Source organism: Gigantopelta aegis, chromosome 9 (genome assembly GCF_016097555.1).
Source record: "Gigantopelta aegis isolate Gae_Host chromosome 9, Gae_host_genome, whole genome shotgun sequence".
NCBI lineage: Eukaryota > Metazoa > Mollusca > Gastropoda > Neomphalida > Peltospiridae > Gigantopelta > Gigantopelta aegis.
In genome coordinates, this window is record NC_054707.1 from 73,412,043 (window position 1) to 73,431,224 (window position 19,182).

Below are 19,182 nucleotides of genomic sequence, written 5' to 3' on the forward strand. Positions count from 1 at the left end.
AACGAAAATAACGACTAATCCCTACTAAATGTCGTAAAATGTAAAGATTATTCTTTTTGTTTTTATTTGAGTATAAAAGCATCAGACATCTCAATTTAGGCGTTAATAATAATTATTATTATATAAATTATTGTACTAAGACGTAAAATGGTATTGCAAAATATGGGTTTATGGCAAATGATTGCACCATATGACCACAATGTAGTGTAGATTTTACCATTATAACCATATGCAAAGAATTAAAGGGAAGAGACTGAGTTGTTATCACAAAGTGATAGTTTACCTAATTTCAGTAATTTGTAAATGGAAGAGGGCAGTATTATTAACTAACTGAAACAGGTTAGTATTTATACTATGGATCCTATGGATCTAACATTTTATAATTTATTAAAGGTGCATTATCATAGTTGAAACAAAAATCTCTAAAGAGATGAAAATTGTCATAATCAGGTTGATGAAAAGACCTTGTGGCACCATTGTTTGGCATTGTTAGTGATAAGTCATATATCGTACAGTAGGGCCTAAGTTTTCATATTCTTGAGCACAGGTGTAGGAGCGTATCCAGTCAACAGTCCCGGGTTATAACGTCCACAGTCAAAATATCCTCACCATGATAGCACTAAAAGAATAACTAAAACAAACTTTTGATTTTTTTATAACATTGAATTACAAATTTATAGTAAGTAACAATTCAGGCATGCCCCCCCCCCCCCCCCCCCCCCATTTTTGGTCAAATATATATATTACAGAATACACCAAAAATGCCAACTTATCCCAACCATTTGTCAAGGACCTTTAAATGCTATTTTCAAAAACAAGAACGGCTTTAAAAAATCCTGGATCCGCGCCTGTAATTTTCAAAATTTATTATCTACATAGGGAAATATAGCAAGTATGACATGTGTGTAATAATGATTTCATAATGATTTAATTTTGGGAAGTGACATCATGACACAATTTGTGGCTTCGCTTGTCATAGCTCAATGTAATAGTTTACGAAAATGACAATGCATTTCTAAAAAAAACATTCATTTCTTTGTCTCTTTCTGGTTACATTTGAAATGTTTTAACATTGTCCTTGTTATTCATAAAAATAATGTGGATAACAGGCCCATACGCAGGATTTTTAATGGGTGGGTCCGAATTGCTCATGATGGGACCAATCAACATAAAAATAACCCCTCAAAACAACAATGATTACGTAACGTTATTTAAATTTAATAGAGAAAAGTGAACCTTTAGTAATTTGGGGGGGTGTACACACCCATCGCTCCCCCCCCCCCCTGCATACGGGCCTGGATAATAAGGAAGGAAATGGTTTATTTAACGACACACTCAGCACATTTTATTTACGGTTATATGGCGTTGGACATATGGTTAAGGACCACACAGATATTGAAGGAGGAAACCTGCTGTCGCCACTTCATGGGCTACTCTTTTCGATTAGAAGCAAGGGATCTTTTATATGCATTACCCCATAGACAGGATAGCACATACCAAGACCTTTGATGTACCAGTCATGGTGCACTGACTGGAGCGAGAAATAGCCCAATGGGCTCACTGACGGGGATTGATCCCAATCCGACCATGCATCAAGCGAACACTTTACCACTGGGCTATGTCCCGCCTCACTCGTGTGAGGATTCTTGTATTACCCTCGCTTTCACTCAGGCAATCAAAGAATATTGACACTCATTTCGTAAAATCGTGTAGTCATTTTAATGGGTTTTTTGGTTCTAATAATTACATATACACTGGAAGTGATATTTTTTTCTCTTCAATGTTGTCTTGGTCTTTAATAAACAAACACACATATATTTGAAGGTCTAATAACCCAATTTTGTTGAAATTAAACAAAACAATCATTAAAATAATTTATTCATATCACATTATTATTAATTATTTTATTATTATCATTATACCCAGGGACATTTTGGTCCTTGGAAAGTGGGGACATTATGACTTGGGGATGATATGACTGGTAATCAGCCAGAGGATGGCAAGAATGTAGAGAGCTATATTTGATTTTGCAGCTGCACAAGTGGGGAGAGGATGCAATATCTGCAAAGTTGGGAGACTGTCCCACCCTTTTCTGACACAGCTGTGACATAAAAAAAAACACCAAGAAAAAACATTTTCCAATAGCAATTTTAGGTTGCAAGTTTTCTAGTGTTTTATAAATGAAAGTGTTGTTTAGGCATATTTACATAAAGTTACGAATTAAATAAGACTTGTTTTATTTAAAGAAGATGTTTTGTAAATTATTTTTGCAGATAAGAAATGATGGATTCCAATGTTACAAAATCGCCCAAGAATTTGGTGAGAAAAACGACTGACAGTTACTCATCTTGTATGCTGTATGATGATGAAGTCAAAGAAAAGCTGAAGGGAATAGCTTTTGCTACATACAATCCAAATACTGACTGTTGTTATAGCCTTAATTTGGATCCCCCAGGTAAAGATTTTAATAAATATTTCATAATGTATTAGTCCAATATATTTGCCATCAAACTGTATTTCATGTCAGATTATTTTCTTTTGAAACCAAGATGGTCACATCACAATTTTACATGATACCGTTTTGCAATGAGTTTGTATTCTGTTAAGTATCAGTGATTTTCGTAGATTTTTCTTCACATACTTAACTTTTATTTTGAAAGTGAATGAGTGTCATCATTACTTGTTTTTCAGACAGGCAGTGATTTGTTCATTATTAATGTTCATAAATTAATAATTTACAATAGACTGAAAAGATACCGAAAAGGAATGTGAGTGTAACAAGGTATTGGAAATGATTGTTACCATGACGTTGGAAGGTCTGCTATAGAGGGTGATCGATCACACTTCAGAAAAGCGCTCTAGCACTGAGCTTCATCCTGCACAACAGTGAGATTGGAATAACTGTTTTATTATTACAGATGTTCCTGATAACTGCCAGCATCGTCACCATCATTACCATCACAAACATGTGATTTCTGAAAAGATGGCCTGTAACTGTTGCAGTGTTGAATTTTCATGCAGACATGACCAGGTAAACTGAGGATTGCATTTTCATGTGAATTTACAAGCTTCAATGAATGAATGAAGTAACAAGCAAACGAAAAACAAACACACAAATGAATATTTAATGACACCCTAGCACAAGGAAAATCGGACAAAAGTACATGTATATGAATGAATGAAAGCCAATACAAACAGTTTCTGGTCAAAACACCGTGTATGAAGCTGTAGTGAATTCAGACAAAACGAATCAAACTATGATTAAACATTTTAACGTTACATATCAAAAAAGAACATCATCTATACAGAAAGAGAAAAATGTGTTTTGTTAAAACTGTGAAGTATTTACATTGGTTAAGTTATTAGCACTTCATTTTCAATTCTTTTAGAAGTAAGAAAAACTAAACATTTCAAGCAATATGTTGGGGCATCATTAAGCCAACGTTCCTGTTCTTCAGCATGTTATCTCTTGATCATGTTCATTATATGCAGGTTGTCGTCCACTGTTTGTTTTTGGTTTCAGAGAGATCATTATAAATCAGACTGGCACAGATACAACTTGAAGCTCAAACTGAAAGCTCTAAGCTCTGTTTCTGAAGAAGACTTTGAAAGAATTGCAGGTAAAACTAAATTTTTAGCTCTAGTCAAAGTCTGAAATGGCATAGGCTATGTCAGTGATTGAGCAATAACTATTTCTAAAATTATAGTCTATAAGCCAGACTAAACTTTGGTTTGTACACTACTGGCATGAATAGTATATTTATTGAAGTAAAGTTTAAAGTTTGTTCTGTTTAACGACAACACTAGAGCATATTTATTTATTAATTATTGGATTGGATGTCAAACATTGGTAATTTTGACATATAGTCTTAGAGAGGAAACCTGCTACATTTTTGCATTAGATGATTAGTAGCAGGGGATCTTTTATATGCACCATCCCACAGACAGGATAGCACAGCGTATATCACAGCCTCTAAATTAACAGTCTTACAACTAAAAGAAATTAATTCTGCCTTACACCTAAGAATTTAAATGATTCTTTTTCAGGGGACGTGTCGAGCATCTCTGGATCTGAAGAGAGTTCCGACTCTGACGCTGAAAGTGACCGCAGTGTTTGTGGTGGGAGAGTGAAGACGAGGCCGATGCCGATTCCTGGTCACGTGCATAGCTCCCCGTCTCACAGTGGCACAGACAGCGAGTCTGAGACATCCACCACATGGGAATGGAACATGCGCAAATATCCTAAAGTCTACTTCAGAAACATGTTGGGAGAAATTCTTTCTCTTTATCGTTGTCTTCTCTATCACAAGAAGGTTCTTTTTGCACTTTTATTTCAACATATTGTAGTGATTTTAAATGAGATAAAAGATTGAGCACAAGTTTTCAAATTTACTAGACCTTTTCTCTTTCATAACATTACCCATTTCCTTGAGGGGAGGGGGGGGGGGGGAGCAATAAAGTTTGAAAAAAACCCACTTACCAACATTCTCTCCTGTCCTGTTCAGTGTATATACAGCAAAATTATCTTATTAGAATTTGATTTTATTGTACCACAATTGAGAAACTAGGACAGATCCAGGAGAGGGGACTGGGGAAATATGTCCCTCCCATAAAAAAATAATGTAAGTGCACCTTCTTTTGAACAATATGTTTATAATTTGCATTGAAGATGGTTTATGTGCCCTTTTACCCGTAGGTCCCGTCTTTGAGATATTTGCTGGATCTGCCCTGGAGAAGGTTCCTTTTCCAGTATTATTTAGAAAGTAGAGACATGGTTTGTTGCATGTTGTAGTTGTTTGTTTATGTCAGTGTTTCAAAACAATTTGCACTTGGTAATTTTTTATTTGAATCATGGTAGTTTTCAGATGCAGAATGTTGAATGTAAAGATAATATATTTTAATGTATTAACATTCTTAAAAGATAAAATATAAGCAGTTCTGTTTCATTTGTGCTATATTTTACTTTTTAAATATTTTGTATATCTTGTATCTTATTTCATTGATAGAAGCCTCCATCATCTCAGTCTGTCTTGTTGACTACTGCAGTGGCTCTTCCACAACACACTAAGTGGGCAATTTTTATGGCTGCAGGCGGCCATTTTGCTGGTGCTGTATTTGATGGGTAACAATAAATACTTCTAAATTAAAATTTTTTTAATTGTCTCAGTTAACTTACTGTTCCAATGTTTCCATAGAAATATATATAATTAAAACAAACTATAGCTTGTTTCTTTCTTAAATATGTATTTTGAATGAAACAGCATAATAAAAGGTTCATTAAAATAGTATATCCAGTTGTTTCTCTTTGTATATCAAAATTGTTTTGACATATTGTGACTGCCAGAAGTTATTTTTGATTATATATATATTTTTTTTTGTATAATCAAACCCATGTTAAGTGATCACCTAAGAAAATTACGAAAACTGACATCTAGACAGAGGTCAATTTGTACAATATAAGAGGATTTGGTGAAAATGTGATGATGAGAAAGTTGTCAGCTTGAGCAGCTTCTGATTTATACTTAATTAACATGGATTTAATTTCATGGTAAATTGGTGCATGATCTCTTGATTTTTTAATTTACTTATTGTTTTGAGAATCCAAATTTGAAATCGGTAATATTTTATTTCAGTAGTTGTTTATTTCATACAAAAATGACAACTTTTCCTGGAATTTTAGATTTTAGTCCTATCTGAAAACTATTTCTGGTCTTGTCCTTTGACGTAAAGATTAAAATAATCCATGTTTTCAAAATAATATATTTTTTGGTTCAATGTAATTTTTATCCCTGTAATCTTGAATATTTCCTCTTATGTTTTCAGTGAAACTCTGGTAACACACAAGACATTTCATCGCTATGTGGTGCGAGCTAAACGGGGCAGTGCTCAGGGAAGCAGGGACAGTCAAGGAAATGCTCCACGGTCAGCAGGGGCAAGTCTCAGGCGGTACAACGAGGCAGCACTAGCCCAGGTTTGTGTAGTCAATTCTGGTTTTCACTTCTCTCCGTTCAGAGTTTTCACTTCTCTCCGTTCAAAGTTGAGACTTTTTTAATGACACTACTAGAGCACATTGGTTAATTAAACATTTGTTTATCCTGACATAGTCTTCAGAGGAAACCTGGTACATTTTTCTGTTAGCAGCACATACCATGGCCTTTGATATACCATTGGGTCCTACGACTCGAGCACCTCGGGCAACAAAAAATAACATCATAAATCTTGTATCACATCATATTGCAAGTGTTGCTTACTTAGAATGATGGTACAAAACTTAGAAATAAATATGATTGGATTACAAAATGATAACAAGAACAGGTTAATGACATAGGATATTGGCTCTCTTCTGTTGAGAATGAATGGGAAACTTTGCCCGGCAAGCCTCACTGAAATTCTTATATAGATGACAAGCTAATCATAGATCCTGTGTCATTAACCAGTTACTTCACTTTTTTTATCGGCTTTTAAAAGTCAAAAGATGATTACAGGTTTTACTTTTCCGATGGTTACCATGTCAGTTTTTGCATTTAGGTCCAATCTTAGGATTTTGCTTTTATGTCCTTTTCTCACAAACTATATGTCCTAGATCAGTGAAACAATGTTTATGATTACATCTAGGAATGTTTTAAATATTAAAACAATTTTTCAAAAGAACTAATTTAGTCCTGAATGTAACATAACAAATTATTTCTTTATTGATCCAACCAGAGGGGATTATAGGCTTTGGGGTGAGACGTAGCCCAGTTGTAAAGCGCTCGCTTGATGCACGGTCAGTTTAGGATTGATCCCTGTCGGTGGCTCCATTGGGCTATTTCTCGTTCCAGCCAGTGCTCCACAGCTGGTGTAACAAAGGCTGTGGTATGTACTATCCTGTCTGTGGGATGTACTATCCTGTCTGTGGGATGGTGCATATAAAAGATCCTTTGCTGCTAATCGAAAAGAGTAGCCCATGAAGTGGCGACAGCGGGTTTCCTCTCTCTATATCTGTGTGGTCCTTAACCATATGTTTGATGCCATATAACCGTAATAAAATGTGTTGAGTGCATCGTTAAATAAAACATTTCCTTCTTCTTCTTGTAGGTTTTGTCACTGTCAGTCTGACCATCTGTCCCATTTTCTATCCATGTCTTTCTGTTAGTCTATGCCACATATAGTTTCTAGACTTTTTTTAATAATGGTTCAAGATATTGAGCTCAAATTTTATGTATAGCTTTATAAAAAGAGTTACAAGTTACAGATCAACTTCGACTTTCATGGGGATTGGTCCATTTTTGTATAGAATTATAGCCCTAGACCTAAGGAGATACACAAATGTGTTGGGCCCAGTAGGGGACATGTAGTGCTTTAGCAGTGTGCTTAGAATGCTTGTTCACCAAATCAGTTAATGGTAGGCGAGATATTTTATTTCATGGAATTCTTCTTTAATATCTATTATAGGAAGTCCAAGATCTGATAGTGTCCTGGTCAGATCATATCAAGAAGTGTGATTTAATCTTTCTACGAGCTCCAAGCTTCAATAGACCAATCTTTTATGGAGGCAAAAATGCTTTGTTCAAGAAAGATGATACGAGGATTCGAACAATACCATTTGCAACAAGGCGTCCCACCTTGAATGAAGTTAAACGAGTTTACCAGATGTTGGCATCAGTAGAATTTTATGGTAGGTCTAAAAACATTTATGGAAATAATCAAATGGCAATTAAATGTGTTAAATACTGATTGACAAGATAGTACATATCCAGCTGTGACATAACAAGATAGTACATACCCAGCTGTGACATACTATTTGTTAAACACAAGGTAGTTGGTGTATGTGGCATACACTTCCCTATATCAATAAAGGTTTACTTAATTAAATTGATTTTAAATGTACATGACTGTATAACATGAAATTTTTCACTGTATTAATGTTAAAGTCACTGACTATACTTTCTCAATACCTTTTTGCTTTCATATAAAACGCATTTCGAGCTATAGCACCAGGATGACTAGAAACATATTGGAATTGCTAAGACTGATAATTAAGCAAGAAGTTGTGATGTGATGTGCAATGCTTAAAATACTTGTACATAATCAAAGTTTTACAGTTTTATAACTACATGTAGAGTCATTGGCTTTAAAATTTAAAGGTATTGCTCATTTGTAGCAGTTGTAATGGCATTATTGTCACAAGATCAAAACTCTTATAAAATACTGTAACAATTGTTTTGGTGTTTTCAGGTAATGAAAGCGATATTAAGGATTTTATTCCAGTGTCGCCTGTTAGACGTTTTAGTCATGAAACAGGAAAACTGGAGGTTGTTTCAGATGATAAGCTTAAAAACTTACCATGGAGATCACAAGACAAAGACAACACATCACTACTGGCAGCATCACCAAAAAGACTCAACCCTGATGATTCTAGTCCAAAAAATGTAGCAGATTTTGTTAAAGCGATTCCTGGTAATGTCTTATATTTCAGGCCATCCAATTCATATTTGTTGTCAAATTATATCAGTTTTTAAGAGGGAACTGTAGGTTTTGACTCTGTTCTTCTGTCTGTCTGTCTGTCTGTCTGTCTCTACCTCCATCCATCCATCTATACCACATATAGTTTTCTGGATGTTTTTTTACCACAATGCCTTGTGATATTGAGCTTAAATGTTGTGTTTCACTTTATCATGTAGTGTTACAGATCAAGTTTAATTTTCATGTAGTGTTACAGATCAAGTTTAATTTTCATGTAGTGTTACAGATCAAGTTTAATTTTCATGTAGTGTTACAGATCAAGTTTAATTTTCATGTAGTGTTACAGATCAAGTTTAATTTTCATGATAGTTTACTCATTTTTCACAGTTATGGCCCTTGAACTTAGGAGATATAAAAATTTGTTTTCCAAACTTTTTATTTTGCAGTGTTAGAAAATATTCAGATGAAATTTTATATATAGCTTTATCGTATACTGTTACAGATCAAGTTTAACTTTTTTGGCAATTTACCCATTTGTCACAGTTGAATTTAGGAGATAAAAACAATGGGTTGATCCCAGTAAGGGACATGTATTGTTTTAGTATTATTTATTCATAGGCTGATCATAATGTACATACTTTTACAAAATACATATGTTAATTTAATTTGTGATTTACAAAATACATATGTTAATTTAATTTGTGATTTACAAAATACATATGTTAATTTAATTTGTGATTTACAAAAAGTTCTACTTCTATCATTTTGATGTGTGGGTTTACAAATTTCTGGTAACAATTCACATTTACATTTATCCAGACCATGTTATTCAAGATGACAGCCATCGATCATCGTCAACATCTGCTAGTGAGACAGAGTTAGTTGAAGTGGTGGAAACCAGCAGCACACTGCATCTTCAAGAATTTGACCACACACCAAAGCCTCGAAAGAAAAAATCAAAAAGGAAGAGACATCCTTCAAAACACCAACTTGAGCCTGATGGAGACGTGTTTGGTATGCACTTAGTGTTTATAGTTGGGAATGTCTCGTACAAAGTTTTATGAGTGAGCCATGTATTTTGAGATACAGTGAAACCCCTCTAAACCGGACACCCTCAGGACCAAGTAAAATGTCCGGTTTTTAAGAGGTATCCGGTTTAGAGAGGTTAAGTTCTTTATTGATTTTGAAAAATGTCCGGTTTTGAGGGAATTCTGGTTTACAGAGGGTCCGATTTTGAGAGGTTTCACTGTATTAAAATTCTGTATCCATTAAATAAATTGGATGAACTACTTGTTCTGCTCAACCATGCATATTTAAACATCTATAAAATTTCTATAGACATCTTTTACTTTATTAATTCATTTTTATTCAGTTTAGTTGTTTTTATTACTCTATATTTATCTCTAATTAGATTCAGGGGATAACCATAATGTGTTTTATGTTTTATGATTCACTGTCGTAGATTGTTGGTTTTATTGTGGCAGTCAACAGAACGGAAAAGTTACGACAGTAAAATAACAGATTTACATCAAGAAATCATAAAATAGTAAAGTTATCCCATTTCCAATTCTAGTCATTTGTTGTTTTATTAAAAACAAATTATTCCATTATACATAGTGGTAATATATGTTGTGTAATTAGATATCTTTTATTAGCATTACTTAAGGTGTGGATAAATCCTAATTAAACAATATCTTCACTTCTGAATTTAAAATGACTTGGTATTTAATGAATTGTGCATGCTAGTGAAATTGTCTGCATAACTCCACTACACTGCTCTTTGCTTAAATTATGAAATAGTTTGACTTCAGAAATCTGCAGACAGTAAAATATAGATGTTGGTACCTTTTTATTTTGGTAGAGATCATTCCAATATTTATTTACATGCTCCTATACTACTAGAGTTTTGAGCATTAGGTAGAGATCATATCAGGTTTGTTCTTATAAATGTTTTCAATATTAAAACTTTTCTTTGATATTATTTGTTTTTCGCTTATTTCAGCGGAAGAAAAATATCATCTAAGAAATTCATTATATACAGCATGTAAAGTTGGGGATGTGGAGTTGTTAAAAAACCTGCTTGCCGTGTTCAAAGTGATGTCGGGAAACAAAGATGGTGATGACGTAACCAGTGTCAGTGGAAATAGAGAACCAGACATTATTAACAGTGAAGTCTTGGAACAGAACAGCAATGTAGAGGAACATCATGGAGGTAACAGTAACAAGAATTCTGTTGACAACTGTGAAAACGTAAGTCATGATATGAATCAGATGAAATCGGCTGATCTCGTTGAAAATGCTTCATCCACTGATACCTGTGATAAAATACCCAGCGACAGTGTTAATTCAGTAGACTTCACACATGATAACACATCAGTTAACTGTCCACAATCTTTGGTGCCTGAAGTGTGTGTTAAAAACACTGAAAATGAGGATGCGACCGACTTGAAACAAGCACCAGAAGAGGGTAACCAGTCTATTCCAAATACTGTACCAGTTATACAGGAAAAAGATCCAAGTTGTGACACTTACGTTCCCAGTGGGAAAAGTAATTCATCCTTAAAGAAGCCAAGTCTTCTTTCCTCTTCTCCTTCAAGACAAAAATCGGAAGGGACTCGTCTATCAGAGTTATCTCCCCTGATGGCTGCCGACATTTTAAATGAGCCGTTTGGTGACAATGAAACCACGCTGCTGCATGTGTCGTCCAGATGTGGTCATTCTGCTCTGATCAGTTTGCTGCTCAATGCAGGAGCTGATCCATCCGTCAGGTAGGTGTTGGTTAAATAGGAATGTATTGCTTTTCGTTCTTAGACCATTTGTTTCAGCATTTGTTTTTGTGGTGTGGGTGTTTTTGGCATAAAATAATATTTTTACAAAGTATACTGTAAATTAGCAGAAAAACTGGAAAAATTATCATTTTGCGTAACAATTGTTTTGAGTTGTCAGCTTTCTGAAGCTTACTTCAGCTTCTTTTCTTTTTTTCTTCTTTTTTTAATAGATAGTATATCGATCCCTACATATAATTTGGGAAATCATAGGTCTAAATACAGCTATTGGGTACACTGAAAATCCAGGGGATACCACCACATTTGATCAATTCTGAAAAAGCTCTAAATGAATTTATTCACACACCAGTGATGTGATTTTCTGATGTTCTTCCAGTATATCTACAGAAATTTAGAAATCTGAATTACTCCAGCAATGGTGAGGTGATTTGCAGAATGGAGTTTAAATGATCTATTATTCCCACAACTTCAGCTTATTACAAATGATTGTTATTCTATTAACTGTGGGACCAATTGCAAATCTAAATTGTTAACACTGATTAATTTATTCATTGCTGTACTAGGTAACAGAGACCAAAGGCATATGTATCTGTAATATTGGAATGTGGGTTTTTTTATCCAGGGAAAAGTCGGGAAAAGTACCATATTTCATTGCATCAACAAAGGAAACGAGGAATGAATTCCGAAGATTTATGGCGAGCCATCCAGATAAATATGACTATGTCAAAGCACAGGTGATCCTTGTAAAAGATACAATTAATTAGAGGGGCCATAACCCTGAATAAAATGTTATAGACATATGTGGCTATAGCTGCTGCATTCAGTAAAATGTTATAGACATATGTGGCTATAGCTGCTGCATTCAGTAAAATGTTATAGACATATGTGGCTATAGCTGCTGCATTCAGTAAAATGTTATAGACATATGTGGCTATAGCTGCTGCATTCAGTAAAATGTTATAGACATATGTGGCTATAGCTGCTGCATTCAGTAAATCAACTTGCAATTTCGGTGACACCAGTTTGGGTTTGTTTTATGTTTGTTATTTTAATAATAAATAGAGAAACTTTAAACAAGTTAAAATGGTGTTGGTTAAGATAAAGATGAGTACACGTAACAAAATGCTTTGTTTGACAGGTTCCATGTCCACTGACTGCAGATATGGAAGCAGAAAGGAAGCAGAAAGATTTGGAAAAGAAAAAAATTCTAAAAAAGATAAAGAATGAGAAAATGAAGGTCAGTTTTCTAAACATATTCTTAAAAATTCATCCGAAACAGATAAAAAATGAAAATGAAATTTTGATTTGACAGGCAAGAATTACATCCACTATGTTACTTGATCGTTACATTTTGAAATCAATGAAGAAATGAGTAAAACTCTTTTCAAAATTAGAAGAAATTTCCAGCTGTCACATAGACTACACCTTCCAAGTAAGCAGCAATGTGTCTTTTATGTAGTTTCCACGCAGACAGATAAGCTCATACAATGGTATTTGATACCCCAGTCATGAAGTACTGACTGGGATGTGTGGGGGGGGGGGGGGGGGGCGGGGGGACCTCAATGGTTCCACTAAGGAGGTTCATTCCTGTGACCCATCACATCTCGGCCAGGAACTCTAACACTGAGCTGCATCTTGTCCTCCATAGTTGCTAAAATAAACAAGGCACCAGTGCCCCGGGAGGTGGAATCTAACTCAGTCAGTAGAGCATTCACCTAAGGTGCTTGGATTATAGAATTGTAGGATCAAACTAATTCAGTAGATCCATTTTTCTCTGGTATATCAAAAGCCATGGTATGTGCTGTCATTTCTTTGGCAAAATGCATATTAAAATCCCTTCTGGCTAATTGATAAATTTAGCGGGTTCCCTCCAAGCATATATATTAGAATTGAATAATAAATCAGTGTGCTCTAGTGGTGTCATTAAACAATACAAAGTCCCTAGGTTGGGGGTTTTCTTCCTTTTTTCAGCATTTTTTGCTTTTAGTAAATGAAGACTTTCTAATATTATTTCTCTGACCATTTTGAAAATGCATTCCCCATGCTTTGAATGGAATATTTTTACTTTGTGGTACATGTACCTCCAAACCTGTTTACAAAGACCACTTGCTTTGGTGTTTTTATCTTTATATACAGGTTAAAATACATACACCTATTCACATATAGGTAGTAACTGTTGTTGTATAAAGCAGGGCAGATTCCAAATTTTCTAAAGGGTGACTGAGACCAGCTGACTGGATAAACAAGGGGGGACAGGACATGTTGATAGGGTGCAGTTCATTACCAAAAAGGGATGGACAGTGCTGTGCACTTGCCCTCCAAACCTAACCTTTTAAAGTGCACTTCACTGCATTTCACAATTTCTAACCGCTCTGTCAGAGTGTTAAATTGTTCAGGAAATGTTCAGCGATAGCAGTTGGGTTGCCAGAATGTTTAGGGGCTCCGTGACTCACTTATCTTACATGTATCATTGAGGTCCTTCCAGTCAATTTTGCCCTTTACTCCTAGGTACATCATTGTAACACTTCTGCATTTATTTCTGTTTTTAGGAGAAGAAAGCAGAAATGGCTATACAGAGAAAGGAAGTGGAAGAACAGAGGAGGTTTTTGTCACTGTCCGACAGAGAAAAGGTGAAAATAGTACTTTCTCATTTTTTCTTAATTAATGCACTGTTCTCTTGCAACTTGGTGCAATGTTCAGAACAGATATAGTTTCTGCAAATGATACTTAAAATATAAATTCATTTCTATAAATATGGCATTTGTGGCCTGACAAAATCACAAGTGCCCCTGCCCACTACCGACCCTGGTCGGGCTGCCAGTGGTCTCTTGCACTGGACTAGTGTATGCTTAGTTATCAATAAAAATAGTTAGTAAATTAATGTCTCCATTTGTCTAAAGTTTATAAACTAATGTGTCTCTGTGTTGGTGTTTTTTTCCATCCCAACGAGTGCCCCATGACTGGTATATCAAAGACTGTGGTATGTGCTGTCCAGTCTGTAGGAAAAATCCATTGCTGCTAATGTGAAAAAATGTAGCGGGTTTCCTCTCAGACTATATGTCAAAATTACCAAATATTTGACATCCAATATCCGATGATTATAACAAATCAATGTGTTCTAGTGGTGTTGTTAAACAAAACTAACTTTTAACTGTTTTGTTTTCACAGAGGGCTCTTGTGGCAGACAAGAGGCTTGTTGAGCAGCTGAAGACACAAGGTGAAGCTGTGCCTGTTCTGAGGTGAGCCTTACAGTTTCTGGTGCTGTATCTGTCAACTGTTCTGGGTGAGACGTAGCCCAGTGGTAAAGCACTCGCTTGATACGCGGTCGGTGTTGGATCAATCCCCGTCGGTGGGCCCATTGGGCTATTTCTCACTCCAGCCAGTGCACCATGACTGGTATATCAAAGGCTGTGGTATGTGTTATTCTGCAGTGTTCGAGATTAACATTTTGGGGCAGTATCCCAGTTGGATACTAACATTTCAAAATCTGGTATCCCACCTGAGAATTTAGTATCCCTCTTAAATGTAATTCATAAATAACATCGTTAAAACTTGGAAGATACTGTTCTCATTCCTAGCCTATTGCTACGCCACAATCGAAATCGTGGAATTTGTGAAATTGGCAATCAAACAGAATCTGCAGAAAGATTTGCTGCATCTATTTTTGCGTAATAATGACATAAATTAATATTTAGCAGTAATCTATAAGTGTTTCTGACATTACTAATAATAAACCTACCGTATATTGCTGTGTATTAGCCGACTTTTGAAGTCTAGAAATACTTTCCAAAAGAAGAGAGTCGGCTTATACACGGATGCTACAAATTGGTTCATAAAATTCCGATCGAAAACACTCCCGACCCCAACTTACAAATTTTGATCAGACCCTTAGAGCCTTTCACAGCTTATGTAACAATACACCCCGTCATGCAATATTATGTAGTTTTTTGTTCTTGAATGCATTAATAGTTGGATTACACAATTTTGTGTAAACAACAGCCATGGACCACAGAATCGTTTTTTTGTGTGGAGGAGAAAACAGGGATTAAACATGCCTTAATGAGTTTATTATTTGCTGTCCAGTGAATAATTTCATTACTTATGTGCAATGATATGTTGTTACAGCTTGAATTGTTTATTTTCCTGTTATGATTTATCGGTGCTAAATTATTTTTGCACGGCATGGAAGACGTTAGCATTGCGATGACGATTACCGTGTCTGTAATAATTAAAGGGGAAAAAAATACAGTGAAAAAGAAAAGTACAAGTCTATTTGTTGACAGTATTATTGAAACCAATACAATATACAATTGGACAAAAGATGACTTCGGCTTATACACGAGGCCGATGATTTTGTACTTGATATTTAGGGTCAAACTAAGAGGTCGGCTTATACAAGGAGTCGGCTAATACACGGCAATATACGGTACCTGTATCAATTTCATGCATATGTGGAATCAATATCTCAAATAAAATTTGAAGGAAGGAAACATCCAACAAAAACAATAGCAACTTAGCGGTTCCCAGTCTATTGCTACCTCACTATTGCTCCAGTGTAGCATTAGACTGGGTATGAGCTGGGGGAGATATTGTTAAGGCATAGCATTAGACTGGATACGAGCTCGAAAATATTGTTACCTAACTTCAGTAAATGACTGACGTTCATTGTTTCTGCGAAACATTAAAACGCAGGATTAAAAAACCCAACAACAATGTTACATTACATTAGTATCCTGGTGGGATACTGGGTTATTGAAGTCTGGTATCCCCGGGATATCGGGATACCGTTAATGTCGAACAATGTCCTGTCTGTGGGATGGTGCATATAAAATATTGTGATATTAATGACGCACTCAACACATTTTATTTACGGTTATATTGCATCACACATATGGTTAAGGACTACACAGATATTGAGAGAGGAAACCCGCTGTCGCCACTTCATGGGCTACTCTTTTCGATTATCAGCAAGGGATCTTTTATATGCACCATCCCAGACAGGATAACACATACCACGGCCTTTGATATACCAGTCATGGTGTACTGGCTGGAGCGAGAAATAGACCAATGGGCCCACTGACGGGGATCAAACCGACCACACATCAAGCAAATGCTTTACAATTGGGCTACATTCCACCCAAGTTTCATTATGAAGCTAAACACGAAACTAGGTGATCGACGCACAAACGTTGATGCTATCACCATTGTGGTCATGGCCATCAGAAATATAATGCCTATACATGTATCTCATCTTTTTACTTTGTTAACGTAAGACACAATAAAGTGAACAATGTCCAATGAAGTGCAAAATGACTTGCAAACATTATGCAATATTGCTGAAGAGAGATTTGTAAATAGAGCCATGGGTGTCAGAACAGTCATGTTAGATATGGTACAACAGCCATAGTTTATACATGCTGATGCTTTAGTGAGCTTACTTTCACTTTTCACTTTTGGATGTAATTGGGGGGAAAATGGTAACCTATTTTGAAATCGTAGCAAAAGGTAAAATATTTTACAGTTTGCAGAAAATGTGTTGACAGAAACCTCTTTTAGGACAGGGTCTCTTTTGTGTGCATGTATATGTGCATGCTTGTGGGAGTGGAGGTGTCATTTCCATCCTCAGTCATATGTTTTTACATTTCTAGAATCCCAATATGATTTATTGATTTTTTATCAGAATGTTTTTCTTCTTCTTTTCAGTCGGTGTTGGCAGTGTGGAAGTGACATGACTGGCAAAATTCCATTCCAATATTTTGATTATAAATTCTGTAATTCAAAATGTCTTCAGACTCATAGGAAGCAGGCAAAATCATAGCAGGTCGCAATCCAGAACATTTACATTACTAGTATAAATAACACAGAGAGGCCAGGATGCGACGACTCCATGATTCATAGTCCAGGACAGGATGTTAGGATGCTGTGATCCATGGTCCAGGCTTACATGTTAGGATACCGTGATCCATGTACCAGGCCAGGATGTTACCTAGGATGTAATGATCCATGCCTTAGGCCAGGATGTTAGGATGCAGTGATCCATGCTCCAGGCCAGGATGTTAGGATGCAATGATCCATGCTCCAGGCCAGGACGTTAGGATGCAATGATCCATTCTGATGATCGAACGATAAATTTAGAAGTTAAGTCCATACCATGCCACATAATACTAGAAATTATGAACACATCTGAGAATAAATGTTTTCCATATGCATATCTTGGTAGTCATAAAAACACTGAAGAGTAACTGCTGTTCATTCCTTTATCAGAAAGACTAATACATATGACTTGTTTGGGAAACACATTCAAGGATAATTCAAATACTTGCAGTTGGTATTATTATTTCATCGAATTTGAAGATAACCATAATAAAACACTTTCTAGGTTAATTCCAGTGGTGGCAGTGAATCTTATTTTTCTATGGAATATTGCCAACTTGTTTAAAATCTTCAGAACGTAAATAAAACCATAAACTTTGATCAATTATTGTTGATGGTTTTTTTGTCCTTTTTTTAAAAAACATTAATCACTAATGTAATTGAAGCCAATTCACATTTTGTGGAGAGTTCATTTAAAAAAGAAAACAAAATACATTTTTGTATTGAATATGGTGCAACAATGAAACCATTTCAAATGCATGTTTCTACTGATAATAATGTAAGTTGTAGACCCAATACCCCTGAGTGTCCTGAAAAACCTGGCGAAGTCAGGGGTGAAAATAACCTTGGACACCGACAAAGTCTGGAAAACTTTACAGGGTTTGAAAAGTGCATTTGTAAGCTTTTCAGCATAGAACATGAGTGGGAACAGTATTCAGGTAATGCAAAAATCTGTATTTTCAAAATAATCTGAATGAATTGAATCGGTGCAGTGGTCATAATTATGTTGTTGATTCGGATGTCTTGTCTGTACACTGAAGGGTTTCTTGCTGTAACAGTAGTAGCTGCCCATTTGGAACAATTTCTTCTGTAAACACAAATCATCATTAATGTTCTTAAAGCCCCACGTGACATACAATACTCAAAGTAGGTTTTTCAATTTTAAAAAGTTCACACAAACCTTTTCATCATTTTTTTACTTTTAATATTTGAGGGAGGGTCGTAGCCCAGTGGTAAAGCAGTCGGTTTAAGATCAGTCCCTGTTGGTGGGCCCATTAGGCTATTTTTCATTCCAGCCAGTGACGACTGGCTGGTATACCAAAGGCTGTGGTATGTGCCATCATGTCTGTGGGATGAGCATATAAACAATTCCTTGTTACTAATGGAAAAAATCCAATAGCCGATGATCAATAAATCAGTGTATTCTAGTGGTGTCGTTAAACAACACAAACTTTAACTTTAATATTTGTGTAAAGATATGTTGTTATTTTTACACAATAACAAAATACAACAAACTGTTTATATTTTTATTGACTTCTTCATGTATACATTTTTCATGTTTTGGTTTGAATATATTTACAAATTCCACATTATGCTTCCTCGTACATCATCATGGAGACCAATAACATAACTGATATAAAAATACTGACCTTAAAGCTCAAATTATTATTGGTAAATGCTTCCTGGTTTCACCCTGAACATAAACTGACATCCCAGATATAAATATAGTACGATATAAATATAGTACGACAGTTAAAAGTTAATAATCACAATAATATGTGTAGTAATTTTTTTTTATCTGGTTGTATATAAAATGATTCCTTATAACATTTAGATTTATTCTGAATAAAATAAGAGCATTTAAAAAAATAATGAGATGGGAGGGCCGATGCATATAAAATAAAGGGTCTTTTTTGGAAAGGAAGGAAGGAAATGTTTTATTTAACAATGCACTCAACACATTTTATTTATGGTTATAATATATTATAGTGTCAGACATATGGTTAAGGACCAGAGATATTGGGAGAGGAAACCTGCTGTCGCCACTTCATAGGCTACTCTTTTCGATTAGCAGCAA

At 35.3% G+C, this 19,182-nt stretch overlaps 1 protein-coding gene across 1 annotated transcript; it reads left to right on the forward strand.

Moving 5' to 3' along the window:
* The first annotated feature begins 200 nt into the window (after nt 1-200).
* On the forward strand, nt 201-17,705 carry LOC121380346 (ankyrin repeat and zinc finger domain-containing protein 1-like). Its single transcript, XM_041509129.1, has 16 exons — nt 201-339; nt 2,274-2,455; nt 2,919-3,031; nt 3,524-3,620; nt 4,048-4,313; nt 5,007-5,122; nt 5,824-5,971; nt 7,435-7,657; nt 8,218-8,439; nt 9,265-9,459; nt 10,448-11,213; nt 11,854-11,965; nt 12,370-12,468; nt 13,781-13,861; nt 14,400-14,470; nt 16,935-17,705. Exons 2-16 carry the CDS (start codon nt 2,281-2,283, stop codon nt 17,047-17,049), a joined length of 2,799 nt encoding a protein of 932 aa, XP_041365063.1. The 5' UTR covers nt 201-339; nt 2,274-2,280; the 3' UTR covers nt 17,050-17,705.
* Nucleotides 17,706-19,182: the final 1,477 nt, after the last annotated feature.

What these genes read in the sequence shown, in the direction of transcription:
- LOC121380346 (XM_041509129.1), top strand. Translation starts at nt 2,281, where the DNA reads ATGATGGATTCCAATGTTACAAAATCGCCCAAGAATTTGGTGAGAAAA. An exon ending in CCTTAATTTGGATCCCCCAG is followed by an intron (nt 2,456 to 2,918) that starts GTAAAGATTTTA and finishes TTATTATTACAG; the next exon opens with ATGTTCCTGATAACTGCCAG. An exon ending in TAAAGAATGAGAAAATGAAG is followed by an intron (nt 12,469 to 13,780) that starts GTCAGTTTTCTA and finishes TTCTGTTTTTAG; the next exon opens with GAGAAGAAAGCAGAAATGGC.